This window comes from Aplysia californica, unplaced genomic scaffold (genome assembly GCF_000002075.1).
Source record: "Aplysia californica isolate F4 #8 unplaced genomic scaffold, AplCal3.0 scaffold00246, whole genome shotgun sequence".
Classification (NCBI taxonomy): domain Eukaryota; kingdom Metazoa; phylum Mollusca; class Gastropoda; order Aplysiida; family Aplysiidae; genus Aplysia; species Aplysia californica.
The window spans coordinates 339,675-358,299 of record NW_004797516.1 but is presented as its reverse complement, the minus strand read 5'-3'; the positions used below and the strand labels follow the sequence as shown (position 1 = coordinate 358,299).

At 38.1% G+C, this 18,625-nt stretch overlaps 1 protein-coding gene across 3 annotated transcripts in view; it reads left to right on the top strand.

Annotated features, from left to right (window-relative positions):
- Positions 1-18,337, top strand: part of LOC101857188 (argininosuccinate lyase) — a 33,333-nt gene extending 14,996 nt beyond the window's left edge. For all 3 annotated transcript variants that reach the window (XM_005100385.3, XM_005100384.3, XM_013083640.2), the window contains exons 9-17: positions 1,843-1,895; positions 2,214-2,276; positions 3,936-4,050; positions 4,988-5,072; positions 6,993-7,052; positions 7,965-8,048; positions 14,079-14,159; positions 15,794-15,900; positions 16,997-18,337. In XM_005100385.3, coding sequence (XP_005100442.1) covers positions 1,843-1,895; positions 2,214-2,276; positions 3,936-4,050; positions 4,988-5,072; positions 6,993-7,052; positions 7,965-8,048; positions 14,079-14,159; positions 15,794-15,900; positions 16,997-17,144 — 796 coding nt within the window. In that variant the 3' untranslated portion in view covers positions 17,145-18,337. The remainder of the gene's footprint in view (positions 1-1,842; positions 1,896-2,213; positions 2,277-3,935; positions 4,051-4,987; positions 5,073-6,992; positions 7,053-7,964; positions 8,049-14,078; positions 14,160-15,793; positions 15,901-16,996) is intronic.
- Positions 18,338-18,625: the final 288 nt, after the last annotated feature.

Here is an 18,625-nt window from a genome sequence, read left to right as displayed (position 1 = left end):
CCAAGACAATCACCTGTGCAAACAATCCCATCTCATTTTCCCCCTTATGTCTTTGAAGTATCATAATGGCAACTAAATTGTCCATCCATCTAAGACAACAACGGGGGCTCTCGTGGCCTAGAGGTTAAGGTGTTGGCCTCTCAATCAAAAGGTCCCGGGTTCGAATCCGGGTAGCGACCGAAAATTTTTTTTCTATAAATTTGTCTCCTTTCACCTCATTTCCTGCTCTCTAGCAATGTTCTGTCGTCTGCTTTCGTCTCCTCTTTCTGCCCCCACTCCCTCACCTCCTTTGCCCCTTCCTCTGGGCTCCTGATTCTTTCTGCAGCCTTTCTACTGCTACTCCTTCGCTTCTTCTTACTGCTGTCTTTCAGCCACACCCCTGATCTTCTGGTAGGAAAGATCTACACCTAGCCTTCTCGGACAAGGGCGAAAAATCTCGGAGGGCCCGTGTGCAAGTTGCGCACGTTAAAGATCCCTTGGTGGTCTAAAATCGATAAGAGTTGGCTTCGGCCGCCACCCGGGCAAAATTCAAAATTTCCTACCAACTGAAAACATTAGGTGTGTCCCGCGCGCTCATATGACCTTATGCAGTTGCGAGCGCCGTAAAACACTTTACAAAAACAAACAATAAGAGAACCACTTTTCTCCTGACAATTGCTGGCAGTCTTTGACAATTTCGACTGTATTTCCCATGGGAGGATATCTGGTTCTGTGATGCTATGATTATCAGGCTTGCCAACTGTCCCTAATTTCCCATAATATCCCAGGAATGTCTCGGATTCAGAAATCAAGAAAGGACCCTAGTCGCCCTCATTATGTCATACGCCAGACCAGACGCTTTCATTCAACGTAATTTTGTTCGTTGTTATGTCATCTGTTGTATAACATTGAGTGTCCCTGATTGGGTTTTGAAAAAGTTGGCAAGTTTGAATATTTAGCATCTGTGGTGTAAGGATAAGGTTCTTTGCTTTTGCATATAGAAGAGTGAGTTAGGTTCACTGTTGGGGAGGTTTTTTAAATTGCATATCTCTTGTTGGACTGCTGTTTTGCTTACTTTTGCAGGAAGGACTATAGTTAGGCCATGTTGGGACTGAGATGTATGAACCTTTTTTTCTCCTCTCTAATGTAGCTCCAAGAACACAACTTAGATAATTTAGATGACTGACTTCAGACCCTGCCTGTCGGGGTCAACCCAGGCTAAGAAGGATACACGGTCCCTGCAGAAAGACTGAGATACTCGATAGAAATTTTCTCCCCACTCTGGAATTGAACTCATGTCACCTGTATGTGACAGCAAAGCACCAAGTTGCTACACCACAGATGCCGGTGTATAGACTTTGTTTAATGGCAAAAGGCGTACTTTTGATGTGGTGCAATTTTTTAATTAATTCATGATTTGTTTGAATCTGACAGAGAAGGGGCATGGGTTAGATGTGATCTTGAATCTGTGGCATCCTTAGAGGTTTCAACATGCCTCTTGTGCTTAGTGCTGACCGTCATTATTGCCTCCTAGATATTGCAGTTGGAGATTTCTATCCCATTGCTGTTTGATCATTGGAGCACTTTGTTTGTACCCTTGAGTGTCTGGCAATGGAAAGAAGAGTCTCAGTTTCACAAGAAGGAAAATCTAAGTCATTATGTTAAGGTGTGAAATCAACACTTGCTCGAGATGTTATAAGGACTACTCACAGGTAGATTGCACTGACAGATGGGAATTTTGTTTTAGCTCCAAGCTCTCAAATGACCTTGGTTTTTGTTGAAAAAGCTCTGAAGCTCCAACTCTGATTAAAAAGGAAACTTGTGAGATTCCAATGTTTTTTTCCTCTTTCTATTCTCTGTCAGTGGAGCTCTTGCTGGGAACCCTTTTGATGTGGACAGGGAGTTTTTAAGGTCTGGTAAGTGTGTTCTGGTATTACATATAGTTAAAGTAGAAAAATGTAATTGCCAAGTTTGTCTCTTTAGACCTGACTGATGTCGCAGGTTATTTGTGAATATGCATTGCTTGTAGTAATTGATAAAAGGTTTTCAGTGTGAAGGCAATTTAAACAAAACTATGCTGAAGCCTCTATTACATGCTTTGTTTTGGATTTTATTCTTGAGAATGATTTAGAGAAAAGATCTGAGGTGATGTCGCTTAGTTTATTTTGGCAATGTGTGTCGTCATATTATCTTGTCTGTGATTTGATCTGTTCTCTGTTTATCTCTTTCATCAGAGCTTCATCTGGAGAGGATTTCCTTAAACAGTCTAGATGCTGTCAGTGACAGAGATTTTGTCGGTGAGATCATTTGGCACTTTAGTTTTTTTGTGTAATAAGATAAAAGAAATAAAAAAATATTTTATACGTCTTTTTTTTATATGCCCTTTGTTAACAAAGTTGGATTTGGGGGCTCTCGTGGCTTAGAGCTTAAAGTGTTCGCCTCTCATTCAAAAGGTCCCGGGTTCGAAACTGGATAGTGACACAAAGTTTTCTTCTCTCAGGTTTTCTCCTTTCATATCATTTCCTGCTCTCTAACAATGTTCTGTCGTCTGCTTCATCTCCGCTTTCTGCCCCACCCCCTCACCTCCTTTGGGCTCTTGACTCTTTCTGCAGCCTTTCTACTGCTTATCCTTAGTTCCTTCTTACTGCTGTCCTTCAGTCACACCCCTGATCCTATGGTAGGTAAGATCTACACATAGCTTTCTCGGACAAGGGTGAAAAAATTTAGAAGGTCCCATGTGCAAGTTGTGCACGTTAAAGATCCCTTGGTGATCCAAAATCGATAAGAGTAGGCTTCGCCACCCAGACATAATTCAAATTTTCCTACCAACTGAAAAATGTTTTGTGTGTCCTGCACTCTCTTATAACCTTATGCTGTTGCGAGCACCGTAAACCACTTACCCAAAACAATTTAAAAAATAAACTTTGATATAGTGGGTGGTTGGCGGATGCTCTGGTATGGTTTGCTCCTAAGTTATCCAACATCTATGGTCTTTATATCTCCTCCTTCTATTTTGTGCTTGTTACTCTCTAGTAACACCTCTTATCCTCTGCACTTTTGTGATGTAATTGTGTTGCAAGTGTCGTGAAACGCTTACAAAAACAGAATGAAATTGGATAGAGACGAAAATGCAGTATTCTTAGTCAGCAGTCTAATTTGAAAAGGTTTTTGTTTTTGTAGGACTGTTAGTTCTAATTAGTTATTGGTGAACTACATTCTTTGTTATAGTTAGAAAATTAAGGGGAAAATAAAACTACAACTATTGCTCTTACATGAATTGGCGTCGGTGGCCTAGTGGTTAGGCTCTTGGATTCCCCACTGTAAGGTCGTGGGTTCGAATCCCGCCAGGGGCCCGACGTTGTGTCCTTGGGAAAGGCACTTTGCACAAATTTTCCTCACTTCACCCAGGTGGAAATGGGTACCCGGCTATAGACAGTGAATGATCTTGTCAGTTTGATAGTGTTTGAGCGCGTGAAATCCGCAGCTTGCACTGTATGCTTCCGCGGAAGCCGAGGATGTTTCCGAGTGTTCTCAGAGGGTCTGCTGGGGTAATGATAGTTGTAAAGCGCATAGAGCATGCTCTTGAGCATGGATATGCGCTATATAAATGCAATTATTATTATTATTATTATTAATTGACCTGTAACAACCCACTCAATTACTTTCCCCTCTTAAACATATATACACATAATGAACCTAAAGTATTACTACTTGGACAACTTTTATTTCGTTTTATTTGCATAAAGACTTATCTTTGCTTATCTCATTCAGACTCTCTTCATAATCAAACTATTCATTTGAAATGCATTTTGGATGATTTCATTGTTTTTTTTGTTTTAAAAAATGTATGTTCTCACATGATTGGGCTGATTAAGGGTATACATTTATACATAGTAGTGATTACTTGTACATTGTCGCACATAATAATCTTTTTCTTCTGTTTTGTTGTTTGGCAGCTGAATTTCTGTTCTGGGCGTCTTTGCTTGGAGTTCATCTGAGTCGCTGGGCTGAGGACCTTGTGTTGTATTCCAGCAAAGAGTTTAGTTTTGTCACTCTCTCTGATGCCTACAGGTAAGATAGTGTTGTGGAGTAACAGTGGTTGTGGTAGGTTTACGGGTGTTCTGGTGTGTGGTTTGCTCCTTCTTTCCTGTCAAATATCTATCCTCCTTATCTTTCCTCCCTTTTTTTGCATTGTTTTTTTTTTCTGAAGCACATCTAATCTTCGGTACTTATATGACCTAATTGTATTGCAGGTGCTGTAAAATACTTACTAATACAGTAGAAAAGCTGTGGTTTCTTTAGTTGCCCCTTGTGCTTTGCAGAAGATCTTGCACTGTGGTCAGACAAAGAGTTTAATTTGTTCCCACCCTAGTCGAGATGTTGCTGTGGATTGGTTATGATAAGAAAGGGCAGCTAGTGGTTTAAAACGTTTTGTTGTTTTTATATGACGCCCTTAATCAAATTATGAATGTGATGAAACTGAATGTGGGCGGGGGCTCCTGTGGCTGAGTGAGCAGTGAGTTCAGACTCAAACGTAATGTCAAGCCAGTGTTGGTGACATGGGGATTAGATGCGTGGTCACTGGGGTGTGTCCTTGAGCAAGACATCTTAACCCTTACTAACCCCCCCTCCCCACAAAAAACAGGGCGCTGCACAGTTGTGGCCAGCAATGGCATGTTTGTGAAATTGATCTGCATTGGTGTAATAGTGTATATTTGGTATTCTTTGTACGTATATCTTACTTGTCTTACTTGTCCACTGTGTTGGGGTCACTGCAGTCGGAACATGTCTATCTCTGCTCTCCCTCCCCCCTCTTCAGGATCCATCCCAGAGTCGGTCTAAAATATACTATATATTTTTATGTTTAATGATGTATTTTTGTATGTATGTTTGCCATCGTAACAAAATTTCCCCACAGGGATGAGAAAATTATGATTGATTGATTGATTGACTGCCTGATTGATTTTTTAACTTTGTTTTTATTTGTTTGTTTGTCTCCTGTGTGCAGCACGGGAAGCAGTTTGATGCCCCAGAAAAAGAACAGTGACAGTCTGGAGTTGATCCGAGGCCGGGCTGGGAGACTCTATGGACGCGTAAGGAACATGAACCTCAACTGCTTTTGTTATATATATGTGAGGCAGCGTGGTGGAATCAGGCTTTCGTCCAAATAATCAAAGTGAAGAAACTTGCATTTTCCCCGCAGGTTTATGAATTTTTATCAAATTTTTGTTTTTTGGCTCAACACCTTTCATGCCTATAAAAGAACTCATTTCTGTGAAAATTTTTAGGAAAAACGTTGATTAAAGGCACAAAAAATGTAAATTTTCAGTTACCACGGACTCTTAAGCTAAGGAAATAACTAATCTTTGGCGGCCATTTTCTCACAAATTTTTCCTCTGAAAACAGGTGCTCCAACCTCCTTCATTCGCAAACATCTCGACTTGTATTCAAGATAAATGGATATTTTTTCCATAAAAAAAAGACAAGTGAGCAAGCTTTAAGATTATACAAATAACTCAACTTGCCCAACAATTGACGAGAGCCTGATTCCATCACGCTGCCTCACATATATGATAACGTTAGATGTAAACATTATTATTGTCACGATCTCACACTCTTGATGAAAGAACGGGGTTTTTGGATAGTGCAAATCACATGTATATAACAATTATTTCTAGGTTGGTGGCATTGTTGTTTTAGTGGATAGGCTCTCAGACTGTCATCCGTATAATTGTGGGTTCAAACCCTGTCAGCAGTCTGACGTGTCTGTGGAGAAGGCAATTTATACAAATTTTCGTCACCTCACACAGATGAGATTGGATACACGGCAAAAGATCTTGTCAGTTTGTTAGTATTTCAGCACATTTAACTTGCAGCTTGCACTGTATGCTTCCCAGGAAGCCAAGAATGTTTCTGATTGTCCAGGGTCTGCTCGGCTAGAATAGTTGTAAAGTGAATAGAGCATTCTGTAGAGCATGGATATAAGCTATAAGTGCAGTTATTATTATTATTATTATTATTATTATTATTATTATTATTATTATTATTATTATTATTATTATTATTATTATTTTTATCTGTTCAGGAAATTTTGTTTTCATGACACAATATGTGGTGAAAAAAATAGTTTAAAAAATTGGTGTGGGAAATTCATGTATTCTTTATTTCTGTGATTGGAAGAATTATTTTACACACAACAAGTAAGGTTTTAAATCTTCAACCAATGTTTGTATTTTCTATAAATGTTCCTCTCTTTCCCTATCAACATTCTGTGGTGTGCAGGGGTGGTTGATGGGTGTTCTGATGTGGTTTGCTCCTTCATTCCTATCAAACATCTATCGTATATATCTCCCCTCCTTCTTCTCTTTGTATTTTACTCTGTAGTAACACCTCAAATCTTTGGCAGTTACATGTACCTATTTATGTTGCCGGGGCGGTAAAACTGTTCTTAAAACTAAACTAAAGTAAAATAATTCTGTGGGGTAATGATTAAGATTTTTTCCACTGCACGCTGAAGATACAAGTTCCATTCTCATATGGGAAGTTTTTTTTTTTCCTAGCTGTCAGTCTTCTGGCATGCTGTTGTAACCCACCCAGCTTGGGTTGGCCCTGAAAGGCCTTAATGATCTTAGTCAAATTAATAAATAGCATTTGTATAGCGCATATCCCTGCTCAACAGCAGGGTCTATGCGCTTTGCAATATATTATTACCCCAGCAGACCACAGAACACTCCGAAACATTTTCAGCTTCCCGGGAAGCATACAGTGCAAGCAGCTGATTAAGCGCTCAAACTGACAAGATCTTTCGCTGTCTATAGCCGGGTACCCATTCCCACCTGGGTGAAGTGAGGAAAATTTGTGTAAAGTGCCTTTCCCAAAAACACAACATCGAGCCCCTGACGGGATTCGAACCCACGGCCTTACGGTTGCGAGTCCGAGAACCTAACCATCAGTATGGTAGTAAAACATTTATAATCATATTATTGATAATCTCTGTCTTCTCTGTTTGGCAGTGTACAGCTTTCATGATGACGCTGAAAGGCACCCCCAGTACTTACAACAAAGATCTTCAGGTTGGTACAATTTCTAAAAGAATGAATCAGTTTTTTCTCCCATCCTGAAAAAGTTTGCTTTCTGGGCTTAAAACAGTTGAACAGCTTGTCGACAATGGAGTAAGGATTGTGCCACCATCATTTGACTTTGCATCATGTTTTGATTTGAATATTGCTTTTGTGCAAAGCTGTGTGCTAAGATTTGAGGGGAGGCCTTTTTATTATTTTTGTGTCAATGTTATTACTTACTTTTTGTTATTTTGCTTTTGTGTTCATTGCTGTGTTAATCTGTTAAATTTGCTATGTCATGCTCAGAAATTTTGAAATTAAGCTTGTGCCTCCATTTTTCGTTACTGATATAAGAGAAGATAGATAAGCAGGTAAATTTGGCAACCCAAAATATGGAAGCACTTTATGTCACAACATGCTTGAACTTTTATGTCATTAGGTTTTTCAAAGATTTTATTTAAAAAAGCAAAAATGTATATAGGTACTGTTATTCATTCAAAGTTACTTAATTCAAACTTCTGATATTGGGCAACCATCTTCTGCGATGTTAGGTGTTGCACGCAAAAGACATGTCGAGTGTCTCCATCTGTCTGCTGAAACGTTGTATGTCTCTCAGTCTTGGTTGGTCTTGATGGGTAGGGTCAAAGCAGCCAGCTTCCTGAATGATCTTAACCTTTACTTTTTATGTTTGGCTTATGGCATGTACAATATATATTTTCATGATATTGGAAAAGAAGAGCCAGTTCATGTAAATAACATTCCCAGCTTATTTGCAGAAACGGTATTTTAACATCACTTCTGAAATTTTGTTGAAGACTCATTGTGAACTTTATCTGTTTTACTAAAATTGTCCACGGCATGTTCTGATTATTTCTAAGATGGTTGGTGTGTTGTCATCAGTGTGTTTTCTTACTCTTTATTCAGGAAGACAAAGAGGCCATGTTTGAGTCATATGACACTTTGGTGGCCATACTCCAAGTTGCCACTGGAGTTCTTTCAACATTGCAGGTAGGATTTTGTAGGATAAGTAGTTTTGTTGCGATACTCTGATGTATATTTTCTCTTGTTGTTTTTTAAATGTAGTAAATGTGCCAATGTTGCTTTGCCTTGTAGTATATGTGGCAGTGTTGTTTTGTGTTGTGGTATATATGTGCCAATTATTTTTTGCGTTGTAGTACATGTTTTTTATCTCTAGTTTTTATGTATGCATGCCAATGTTGTTTTGTGCTGGTGAAATCAGGCGCTCATCAAAATAATGAAATCAGAGAAAAAGGCATTTTACTGCAAGTTTGGAAGATTTTATCGAATTTTTATTTTTTATGTCCATATAAAAACACATTTCCATGTGAATTTTATTGAAAAACATTGATTAGAAGCAAGGCAAATGAAACAGCTTTCAGAATATACCAATACATCCACATGTCCAAAAATTGACGAGCGCCTGATTCCACTGCGTCGTACCACATATTGCTTTGTGCTGTCAGTGTTGTATTATGTTGTAGTAAATATATGTGTCAGGTTGCGGTGAAATCAGGCGCTCGTCAAGTTGGGTAATTTCCATAGTTTTAGAGTCCTTGGAAACTGAAAATTTACAATTTTTGTGCCTTTTGTCAATATGTTTACGTAAAATCTGCACAGAAATGGATTTTTAAGTGGACATAAAAGACGTTGAGTCAAAAAACAAAAATTCAATGAAAATTACCAACTCGACAGAAAAATTGTGTTTTCTTCAATTTCATTATTTTGACTAGCGCCTGATTTCACCACAATGTCTCTCATATGTCTATGTTATTTCGTGTTGTATTATAAGTGCCAGTGTGATTTTGCCCTGTACTATATGTGCCATGTTGTTGCTTTACTCTGTAATGTATGTGTCAACGTTGTTTTACTCTGTTGTATGAAGTCAATGCTGTTGCTAGTCAGGTTTAGTGCCAGTTGTCATTATAATGTCCTTGTTTTTTTCTATTGTCTTTGTTTTACTCTGTTGTAGTATGAAGTCAATGCTGTTGCTAGTCAGGTTTAGTGCCAGTTGTCATTATAATGTCCTTGTTTTTCTATTGCCTCAAAGGCATTTTAACTTTTTAAACTCCACAAACAGATACTGATATTGCTTTTTTATGATTTAGTCACGTAGTGCCTCTCTTCCAAAGGCTATATATAGCCTTTTTGCTTTTTGATAGAATTTATTGGCGGGTAGCATAGTTGTTATAATTTTGATTTATTTTATGCTTTGCTTCTTTAGTCTATGTAACATTTCTTAGGCTCTTGGAAAACATGTTCTTTAAGTCTTCATTAAAGTGGTTGTTTCTGTTCAAAATAAAGGCTAAATGGCCATAATGTGTAGATCAGGTTTTGAGAATTACATGTACTGGCTTAATGTAATAATTTTCATTTGAGCACAAAACGGGCTGTTTAATTACAGAAGTGATAGCCTGCAAATCAATGTAAAATTGAAAATTCAGAACATTTTAAACTATATTTGGTACAGTTTACAAAAAATTTGAACTCTTTGAAACAAGACCATCTGTTTTGTGGACTTACAAATAAAAAACTCCTAATGTAGGCCTATATCAAAACTTGTATTTGCGATCCTTAGATAATGCGGAACTAGAGCATTTTTGTTTTACTGTTTATAGAAAATTGAAGAAGATTATGAGTATGGGTAAATAAACAACTTTACATGTGCGCAGTGCATATACACAGAATGTCTTTTGATTTTTTCGATTTGAATGTAGAATCCTAGAAATTAATATGAGCTCATGTCTCAAACCTGATATAAATGCTATGTTGGGTCAAGATTTGTATACTTTATGGGCTTATACGTTGGTGCTCACAAAAATGCTGACGTATGGTCAGAAATATTTTTTGAAATATTCTTTGTTTGCACTTTTAAGATATTATTCCAAGAGTAAAATGTTGGAATGGTTATCACCCTTTATAGGACTGTCTTTTATATATGACTTCACAGTGATGTATTTCTGGTAGAAGATCATATACGTAGGTATTTCCGATGCATTTGCTTTTGTTTTTATGTTTTTGTCAGCATTTATAAGGTGTAAAGATATTTAAGTGCTGTTATTGGTCCTTAGACTGATTTTGGACCACAGTGGTGAGTATTATTGTACGTAGTGTGCATGATTTATATATATATAGATATATGAAGAGCACAGAAGAAATACCCGAGATGTGACTTTTTGGCATTTTGAGGGAAACACAAATGAAATGCTGGACAGCCCATGTATTTTCCAAGCCTGGTATTGAGCGACTCGTCAGGTTTTATCCCCAGACACTTTACTTCGATGAGCCACTGGAAGTGCTATAAACACCTTCCAGCCCATGGATCAACTCAAATTAACCAAAAATCGACATCTCTTGTTTTTCATTTGTGTCCTTTTTATATATGTACCTTGTTGTAGATTTACCATAGTATATATGTATAGTTGTAGATTAACTAGATTAATATACACAATTGTAGGTTTACCATAGTATATATGTATAGTTGTAGATGAACTAGAGTAATATACACAGTTGTAGATTTACCAGTATGTATTACACTGTTGTAGATTAACCACAGTAGGCACGACTAACAATGTAGATGCCGTTACTGGATCTGCTCTTGTGAACAATCCTGGAGTGTTGTTTTTCTTAATTAAAATGGACTTTATTCTGCACAGCACACTTTGTCCAGTGAAAGCACAGCTTATAATCCAACGTGTGATATTGAATTTGTCCACCTATGGTTCGTTTTTAGCATGCTGGTCATATATATATATATATATATATATATATATATATATATATATATATATATAAAAATATATATATATTTTTGTACACTCCCTTTTTCTTATATAAAATATAAAGGTTATGATCATTCATGAAGCTGTGTGCTTTGGCGCGTGTGTGTGTGTGTGTGTGTGTGTGTGTGTGTGTGTATGTGTGTGTGTGTCTGTGGACAAAGGCCCCATCTGTCAGCGAAGTCTATCTCAACCTTTAAAAGTGTTAAAGTGATCACAGGTAAAAAAATATTGTTCCACCAGAAGATCAACATTTAACCATTCCTAAGTCACATCCCAAAAGAATTTCGTTTAGCTGAATTTTGTATGTAAGTAGTATAAAGATTGTTGTATTTTAAGGGTGTCATGTGAGCAAATCTGAACACCCCCCCCCCCTCCTCCCCAATTTTCTCTGGGTTCATTTAAGCTCTCAAATAGACTTGCTTTTGAATCATTATTTGACACAGTCTGGTCGGTTCAAATTCCACTCAAAGCTGTTGAAGTTATATATATATTATAAAATTGTATCATTATCTTCCTTGCACCATGAATTGTAGTGTGCATGAATAAATACAGGTGCTTATATACATGCCTATAGCTCAGTTGGTGCATATCGAGGGTAGACATAGCAGAAAATCAGGTTTATATCAAGTTTGACCTAATTCTTTGTGTATCACATCAGTTTTGCTTTCCAACAGATTTTTACCCAATTTTTATTCTAAACTGTACATTTACCGATGGTTTTTTTGGGTTTTTTAAAAACTGTTTAGTGCATTATATATCAAATAATACAAGTCTATCCAGGGAAAATCACATGTTTTGTGGATTTTTGAAAACTATAAATTCATTTAACTTTAAAGCTGTTTTTCTAAAAAATCTATTCAGGTATTTTGTCTTACAAAGCATGAAAGGGGGCTTTCGTGGCCTACAGGTGAAGGTGTTCGCCTCTCATTCAAAGGTCCCGGGTTCGAATCTGGGTAGCGACCGGAAAACTTTTTTCTCTAAAAATGGTCTCCTTCATCTTCTTTCCTGCTCTCTTGCAATGTTCTGTTGTCTGCTTTCGTCTCCACTTTCTGCCCTCACCCCTTTTGCCCCCTCCTCTGGGTTCCTGACTCTTTCTGCAGCCTTTCTACTGCTACTCCTTGGCTCCTTCTTACTTCTGTCTTTCTGAAACACCCCTGATCTTCTGGTAGGAAAGATTTACACCTAGCCTTCTCGGACAAGGGCGAAAAATCTTGGAGATCCGGTGTGCAAGTTGCGCTCGTGAAAGATCCCTTGGTGGTCTAAAATCAATAAGAGTAGGCTTCGACGGCCATTCGGGCTAAATTCAAAATTTTCTACCAATTGAAAATGTTTAATGTGTCCCGCGCACTCATACCTTATGCAGTTGTGAGCGACGTAAAACACTTACAAAAAACACGCAAAAAAAGCCTCAAATGCTTCCAACGGTATTCAAAATATTTGAGAAATGTAAAAACCAGTGGGTTCAAAATTGAAAATTCTCTTTGAAATTGCTTTTGTGTCTGTTTAAACAAATTGCAGACATGTAAGCCTTTTTGTCAGGCACACATACATATTGTCAGTGTCTGACTCTAAACGTGTGTTCGCCAAATTAGGTAAAACACTTTTTTGTCTCAGATTGTGTTGTAAGTCCTGTAATCCCAGTCTGTGGTGTAGCAGTTAGCGTTTTGCGGTCGTATAGGAGATGCAAGTTTGATTCCGGAGTGGGGAAAATTTTTATCGAGTGTCTCGGTCTTTCTGCTGGGATTTTGCCTTGCTCTCAGCCTGGGCTGGCTCTGAGAGGCAGGGTCAGAACCTGTCTCCTGAAAGATCTAAAGTTATGTCGATGGGGGCTTAAAAACACCTAGATTTATTGTACAACTAAGTAAAAAGAACTCTACTCAATATTTGAGTTTGAACAACTCTGAAAGGTAATAAGAAAGAAATTACATTTTTGTAAAACTTAAAGTGTTTGCTCTAATTTGGTGGACTCATGTTCAGATTTAAAAAAAAAACAACAACGAATATTTGAAAACTGTGAGTTTAGTTTCTCATTGGTCCACCCATGTTGATGACAACGTAATACACTGGAAAGAATATTTTGTCAGTATTTTGTGAATGTTGGTGCTGTCCTCAGATTCTGGTAAAAGTTGTTTTGAATGGTGCATAGGATTTTTCAGGCCAATTTCAAAAATTTTTTGTCTTACTTTTTCATTTTCTCTAAATCTTTTCATAATTCACGTTAGCGCAAAAGTTATCACCATAACATGTTGACGACTACTGGTTTTCAAAACAGAGAATTAATCTTTGTGAAACTTGTTCAGTCTTTGTTTGATGAAAGAACATTTAATGTTTGGATTTACTAGTCAAGAGAAAATATGTAAATAGAAATGTTGTGGAAATATATATGTGAGCATTTTATTTGCCAAAATTTTCTTATTTTTCCTTTTCTTCTTTTTTAAATTTCATAAATATGATTGATTTCGTCTATTTTTCAGTCTATCCTATTTTGTATCACCAGAATTATTTTGAGGGGTCCTGTACCTGCACTTTTCTCATGGTTATTGTACCTATCTTTTGGGACTTTATATCTTACTTGTACCTTTATCCGTGCAGTTTTAACAACTTGGGACAGCTGAAATTATGTTTAGCTCGATTTGCGCAATGAGAAAATCTCTTGTAAAATAGAATTGGCCTGTCGAGACAACATCATGAAGGAGCTATGAATGAGGCAAATGAGACTCTTCGCTCTACTAGAGCCAACTCTTTTCTGTCTGTCTAGCGTTGCGGAATCACACCAGATTACCAAAGTCTGTGGTGAAGCAGTTAGGTGTTTTGCTGTTGCATGCAAGAGACCTGAATAGGATTCTCAAATGGGGAGAAATTTTTATTGGGTATCTTGGTCTTTCTGCTGGGATGTTGTATCTTATCTGAGCAGATTTGACCAGAGAGGCAGAGTCAGAAGCCTGCTTCCTAACTACATTGTGTAACTACATTAGAGCGTTAAAAAAAATAATCGAACCAGTCTCTCAGACTAACAATATTGAGAACATATCTGAAGTTACAGGATAAGGATTTGTATGAAAATCTTATCTGCGCAGATTTGACAAGAGAAGCAGAGTCAGAAGCCTGCTTCCTAACTACATTGTGTATGGAGCATTAAAAAAAAATCAAACCAGTCTCTCAGACTAACAATATTGTGAACATATCTGAAGTTACAGGATAAGGATTTGTATGAACATTTTTTCCCCTTTTTTTTCAGATCCATAAGGAGAACATGAGCAAGGCTCTCAGTCCTGACATGCTAGCCACTGACATTGCTTACTACTTGGTCAGGAAAGGGGTAGGTTGACTTACTTATATATATATGCTGTCTACTTGTATCTGCTGTGTTGGTATTTGTAGTCTGACAGAGCTCATTTTGAATATTTTCCTGAGTATAGCCTACTTTGACCATCGTTTTTACAAATCAAATAAATATATTTTTTTAGTAAGGCGTTTACATTCTCCATACCCTTGTTCGTTTTACTTTAAAAATTATAAAAAACTAGGACTCTGATGATGACAAGGTGTGTCACATGGGATAACCATATTTCAGACTGTATTTGCTTAAAATACATAACCCTGGGATGATTTTGAAGTTTATGGGAAGCTAATTTAGGGTCTAAATAACCCTTAGGCAAATTTTCATGTGCAGACGCTTAAACATGTCTAAGTTATGATGGTTCTAGTTAGGGCACTATCTGAAATAGTGTATTGCACCTCGTATGCAGTCGACCGAAACTTTTTTTGTTACAGAATATTTGAAACCTGTTTATAATCAACAAGCTATCTCTGGCTATCTCTTTGTCCATTTCTCTAGCTAATTCATCTATGTTTTGCCAGAAAATGCAATAAAAAAAAAAAAGTGACTATTTAAAGTATGCCACTAAGTCAAGGTCACCTTTTGACCTGGGCTCATATATGAGGCAGTGTTGTGAAATCAGATGCTCTTTAAAAAATAATGAAATAAAAGAAATCAACATTTTTTCCACCAGTTTGGCAATTTTTGTGGAATTTATTTTTTTGGTTCAACACTTTTGATGTCCTTTTAAAAACACATTTCTGTGTGGATTGTACTGAAAAATGTTGATCAAAGGCACAAAAGCATATATTTTCAATTTTCAAAGATGCTCAAGCTACGGAATTCACCAAACTTGGGCGGCCATTTACTTGCTAATTTTATATCTGAAACCAGGGGACCCCTACCTCTTTTAGTAACAAATGTCTCGACTGCTATTCAAGATAGATTGGTATTTTTTTCATTGAAAGCAAGGAAAATGAACAAACTTTAAAATGATATTAGTTACTTCAAATGCACAAGAATTAAGGAGCGCCTGATTCCACCATGTCATGACATATATAAAGGTGAGCACAATATACCATTTTCGGACGGGACCACTATTTTCTTTATATTGGCAGCACTGTTCTCTTCTACATTTATGCCATAAATTTATATTTTTGGAACCCCTTCCCGACCCCCACCATACATGCACACACACACACACTCACGCACACACACACACACACACACGCACACGCACACGCACACGCACACGCACACGCACACTCACACACAGACACAGACACAGACACACACACACACTCACTCACATACACTCTCACTCACTCACACCCTTTTTCTCCTCTCTCTCTTAACTTCAGCTTCCCTTCCGAGAGGCTCACGGTATGGCCGGTCTGTGTGTGGCTCTTGCACACTCACACATGCACACACATACACACAGGTACACTCACACATACGCACACGCTCATAGAAACTCACACACACACGCACACACTCACTCACTCACACACACACATTCAATTTTATACAAACACACACACACACATACACACACTCACACACACACACTCACACACACACACACACACTCACACACACTCACACCCTGTTTCTCCTCTCTCTCTCAACTTCAGCTTCCCTTCCGAGAGGCTCACGGTATGGCGGGCCTGTGTGTGGCTCTGGCAGAGAAGAACGGAGTCCAGGTGTCCCAGCTGTCTCACAAAGACTTTCACAGTGTCAGGTGAAGATTCGTAGAGAGAACTCTGCCTGTTTTGTCAGTGAATACAGTGGAAACCATATATAACAGGCCCGGTAAAAACAGGGATCTGGTAATAACAGGGATTTTTTAAATCCCCGTTTTTTCCTACTCTTTGTCTCTATTAAAAGTTATCGGCAATAACAGGGCTTCATCGGAGTCGAATCGGTTATAACAGAGACAAAGGCTCGTTAACAATGTTGAGAGAGAGAGAGAGAGAGAGAGAGAGAGAGATAGAGAGAGAGAGAGAGAGAGAGAGAGAGAGAGAGAGAGAGAGAGAGAGAGAGAGAGAGAGAGAGAGAGAGAGAGAGAGAGAGCAAGGCCATGCAAGCCACGCCACTGCAAGCACATGCAGCAGGTGAAGCAAGACAGGGCTGCGGTGTGCTGTAAACATCAATCTAGCCTTAAGCCTAGCTACACACATGCATAAAAACCTGTGTTCGTGGGTACTTGGGGCAAGGGAAACTACCCATGAATAAATACAGCTGGATTAGTCTATAAATGCTTACTTCCCTTATATTTCTGATTTAACAGGGATCTGATAAAACAGCACTTTTTCTCTGGTCCTACCATCCCTGTGCATCCCTGTTATAACAGGTTTCTACTGTATTTGTTAACTCAATCTCCTTCTCCCTTCACACCCCTGATCTCGAGGTAGTGGGTGGTTGGTGGGTGCTTTAGTGTGGTTTGCTTCATCTTTTCTATCGAACATCTCTATCGTCCTTATCTCTCCTACTTCTTATTTGTGTTTGTTACTTTCTTGTAACACCCCTAATTTTTGGCACTTCCCTGATCTAATTGTGTTGCAAGTGCCATAAGATTTTACTAAAGCTCCATCTCTCTGCTGTTTTACTAGTAGGCCCTATCACGATTACGTAGTCTTATTGTTCGTCATCTTCTGTGTCAGTTTCCTGTTTGAGGAAGACATTGTGATCCTGCCACTGCTCCCCCTCCCCCCCCCCCCCTCTCTCTCTCTCTCTCTCTCTCTCTCTCTCTCTCTCTCTCTCTCATCCCACTCCTTTCTGCAGTTTTACTAATGTCATAATATATTAATCTTATTCTTCGTTGTCTTCTGCGACAGTCCCCTGTTTGATGAGGACATCACCCAAGTGTGGGACTACAACACGTCGGTGGAGCAGTACAAAGCTCAAGGTGGCACTGCCCGGCCCAGTGTGGAGGGGCAGATAACCAAGCTACGCACTTGGCTGGAGGAAACTGCGTGTCCGTAGTGAGCTCAGTCTGCTTGCATCATCATTTATCTATATATATACGTGTGGCATTGTGGTGAAATCAGGCGCCCGTCAAAATAATGAAATCTAACAAACTGAGAAATCTACGCTCATTTGGCATTTTAAATTAATTTTTTTTGGGGGGCTCAACACATCTTACGTCCATTTAAAAACAGTTTTCTGCGTGGATTATACTGAAAAGGATTGGTGAATGGTACAAAAAATGTAAATTTTTACAGTTTCCAAGGACAGTGAAGTGAAGCTTTGGAAATCACCAAACTTTGACTGCCATATCATCACTAATTTTACCTTTGACACCAGTTGACCCCTACCTCATTCAATCATATAATCTGGACTTTTATTCATGCTATAAAAGTATTTCTTTCATCAAAAGCAAAACAAAATGAACTGGCTGTACGGTAATACCAACAACTCCATATTCCCAAAAAAATTGACGATCGCCTGTTTCTACCATGTCCTGACATGTATATTTTTGCAACTGACTTCTTGCTTTGTCGTTTTGGTGTAGGTCACAGTCGGGGTATAATAATTCTTAGTAAGGGTGTCATTGATGAGTGAAAAATTTGTCTCAATTGTTCTTCTAGTCTAGAGTAATTATTATGCCATTTTATTCTGTAATTTTGTAAAAGTTTGCACTGTTGCATACAGAAAACGTGAAGTGGATTCCCAACTAGGGAAGTTTTGTTACCAAGTATCATGTTCTGAGTGTTGAGTTTTGTATCTCATTCAGTCTGGGTGGTCCCTGACAGGCGGGGGTCGGTTGAAGCAGCCCATTTCCGTCTACAGGGAAAAAGGTTTTCTTGTTATAGCCTGAAATCATGTTTTTGAAAATTTTGCGACCGATCGCAATGTGTGATATTGTCTGTTTGTTCACTGTTTATTCTTTTTGTTTAGCGCAAAGAGGTAAAATTGTATGATTTAAAATGTCCCAAACACTTATGATGTCTTTGCTCAACGTTAATTCTTACATCCAAAACGAAAAGTAAAATTGCTCAATTTTTCTGTTTATTTCCACCCATGCCTACTCTCTTAAAAATTTTCGGGTTTATTTTTTTATCAGCAGCTGCTTTTGTCCCTGGAACCAAAATGTATCGATGGGGGCGTAACTCACTCATTAATTTATAATGAATCATCATTAATGAAACTAGACTGGACTAGACTGAAAGGAAGCTTGAAAAGAAGAAAAAATGGGGAAAAGAGAACAATAGTCCCTGATCTATTGACCTGGACACTGGTGCTTAGAGGGCGTGCCTGATCAACAACATTTCAGCATGGGAATATTTTTTTCTTCTCATTATAACTTATTTTGATGATTTTTATTATTATTATTATTATTATTACTAGCTGGGTCCGCTTTCGATGAAAGGAATGATGGTGCATTAACATCAACTGAAAGTTAGTGACCTACTGTATTTACACTCTACTGGTATGGAGCAATAAATCTTGAGAGAAAAGTGACA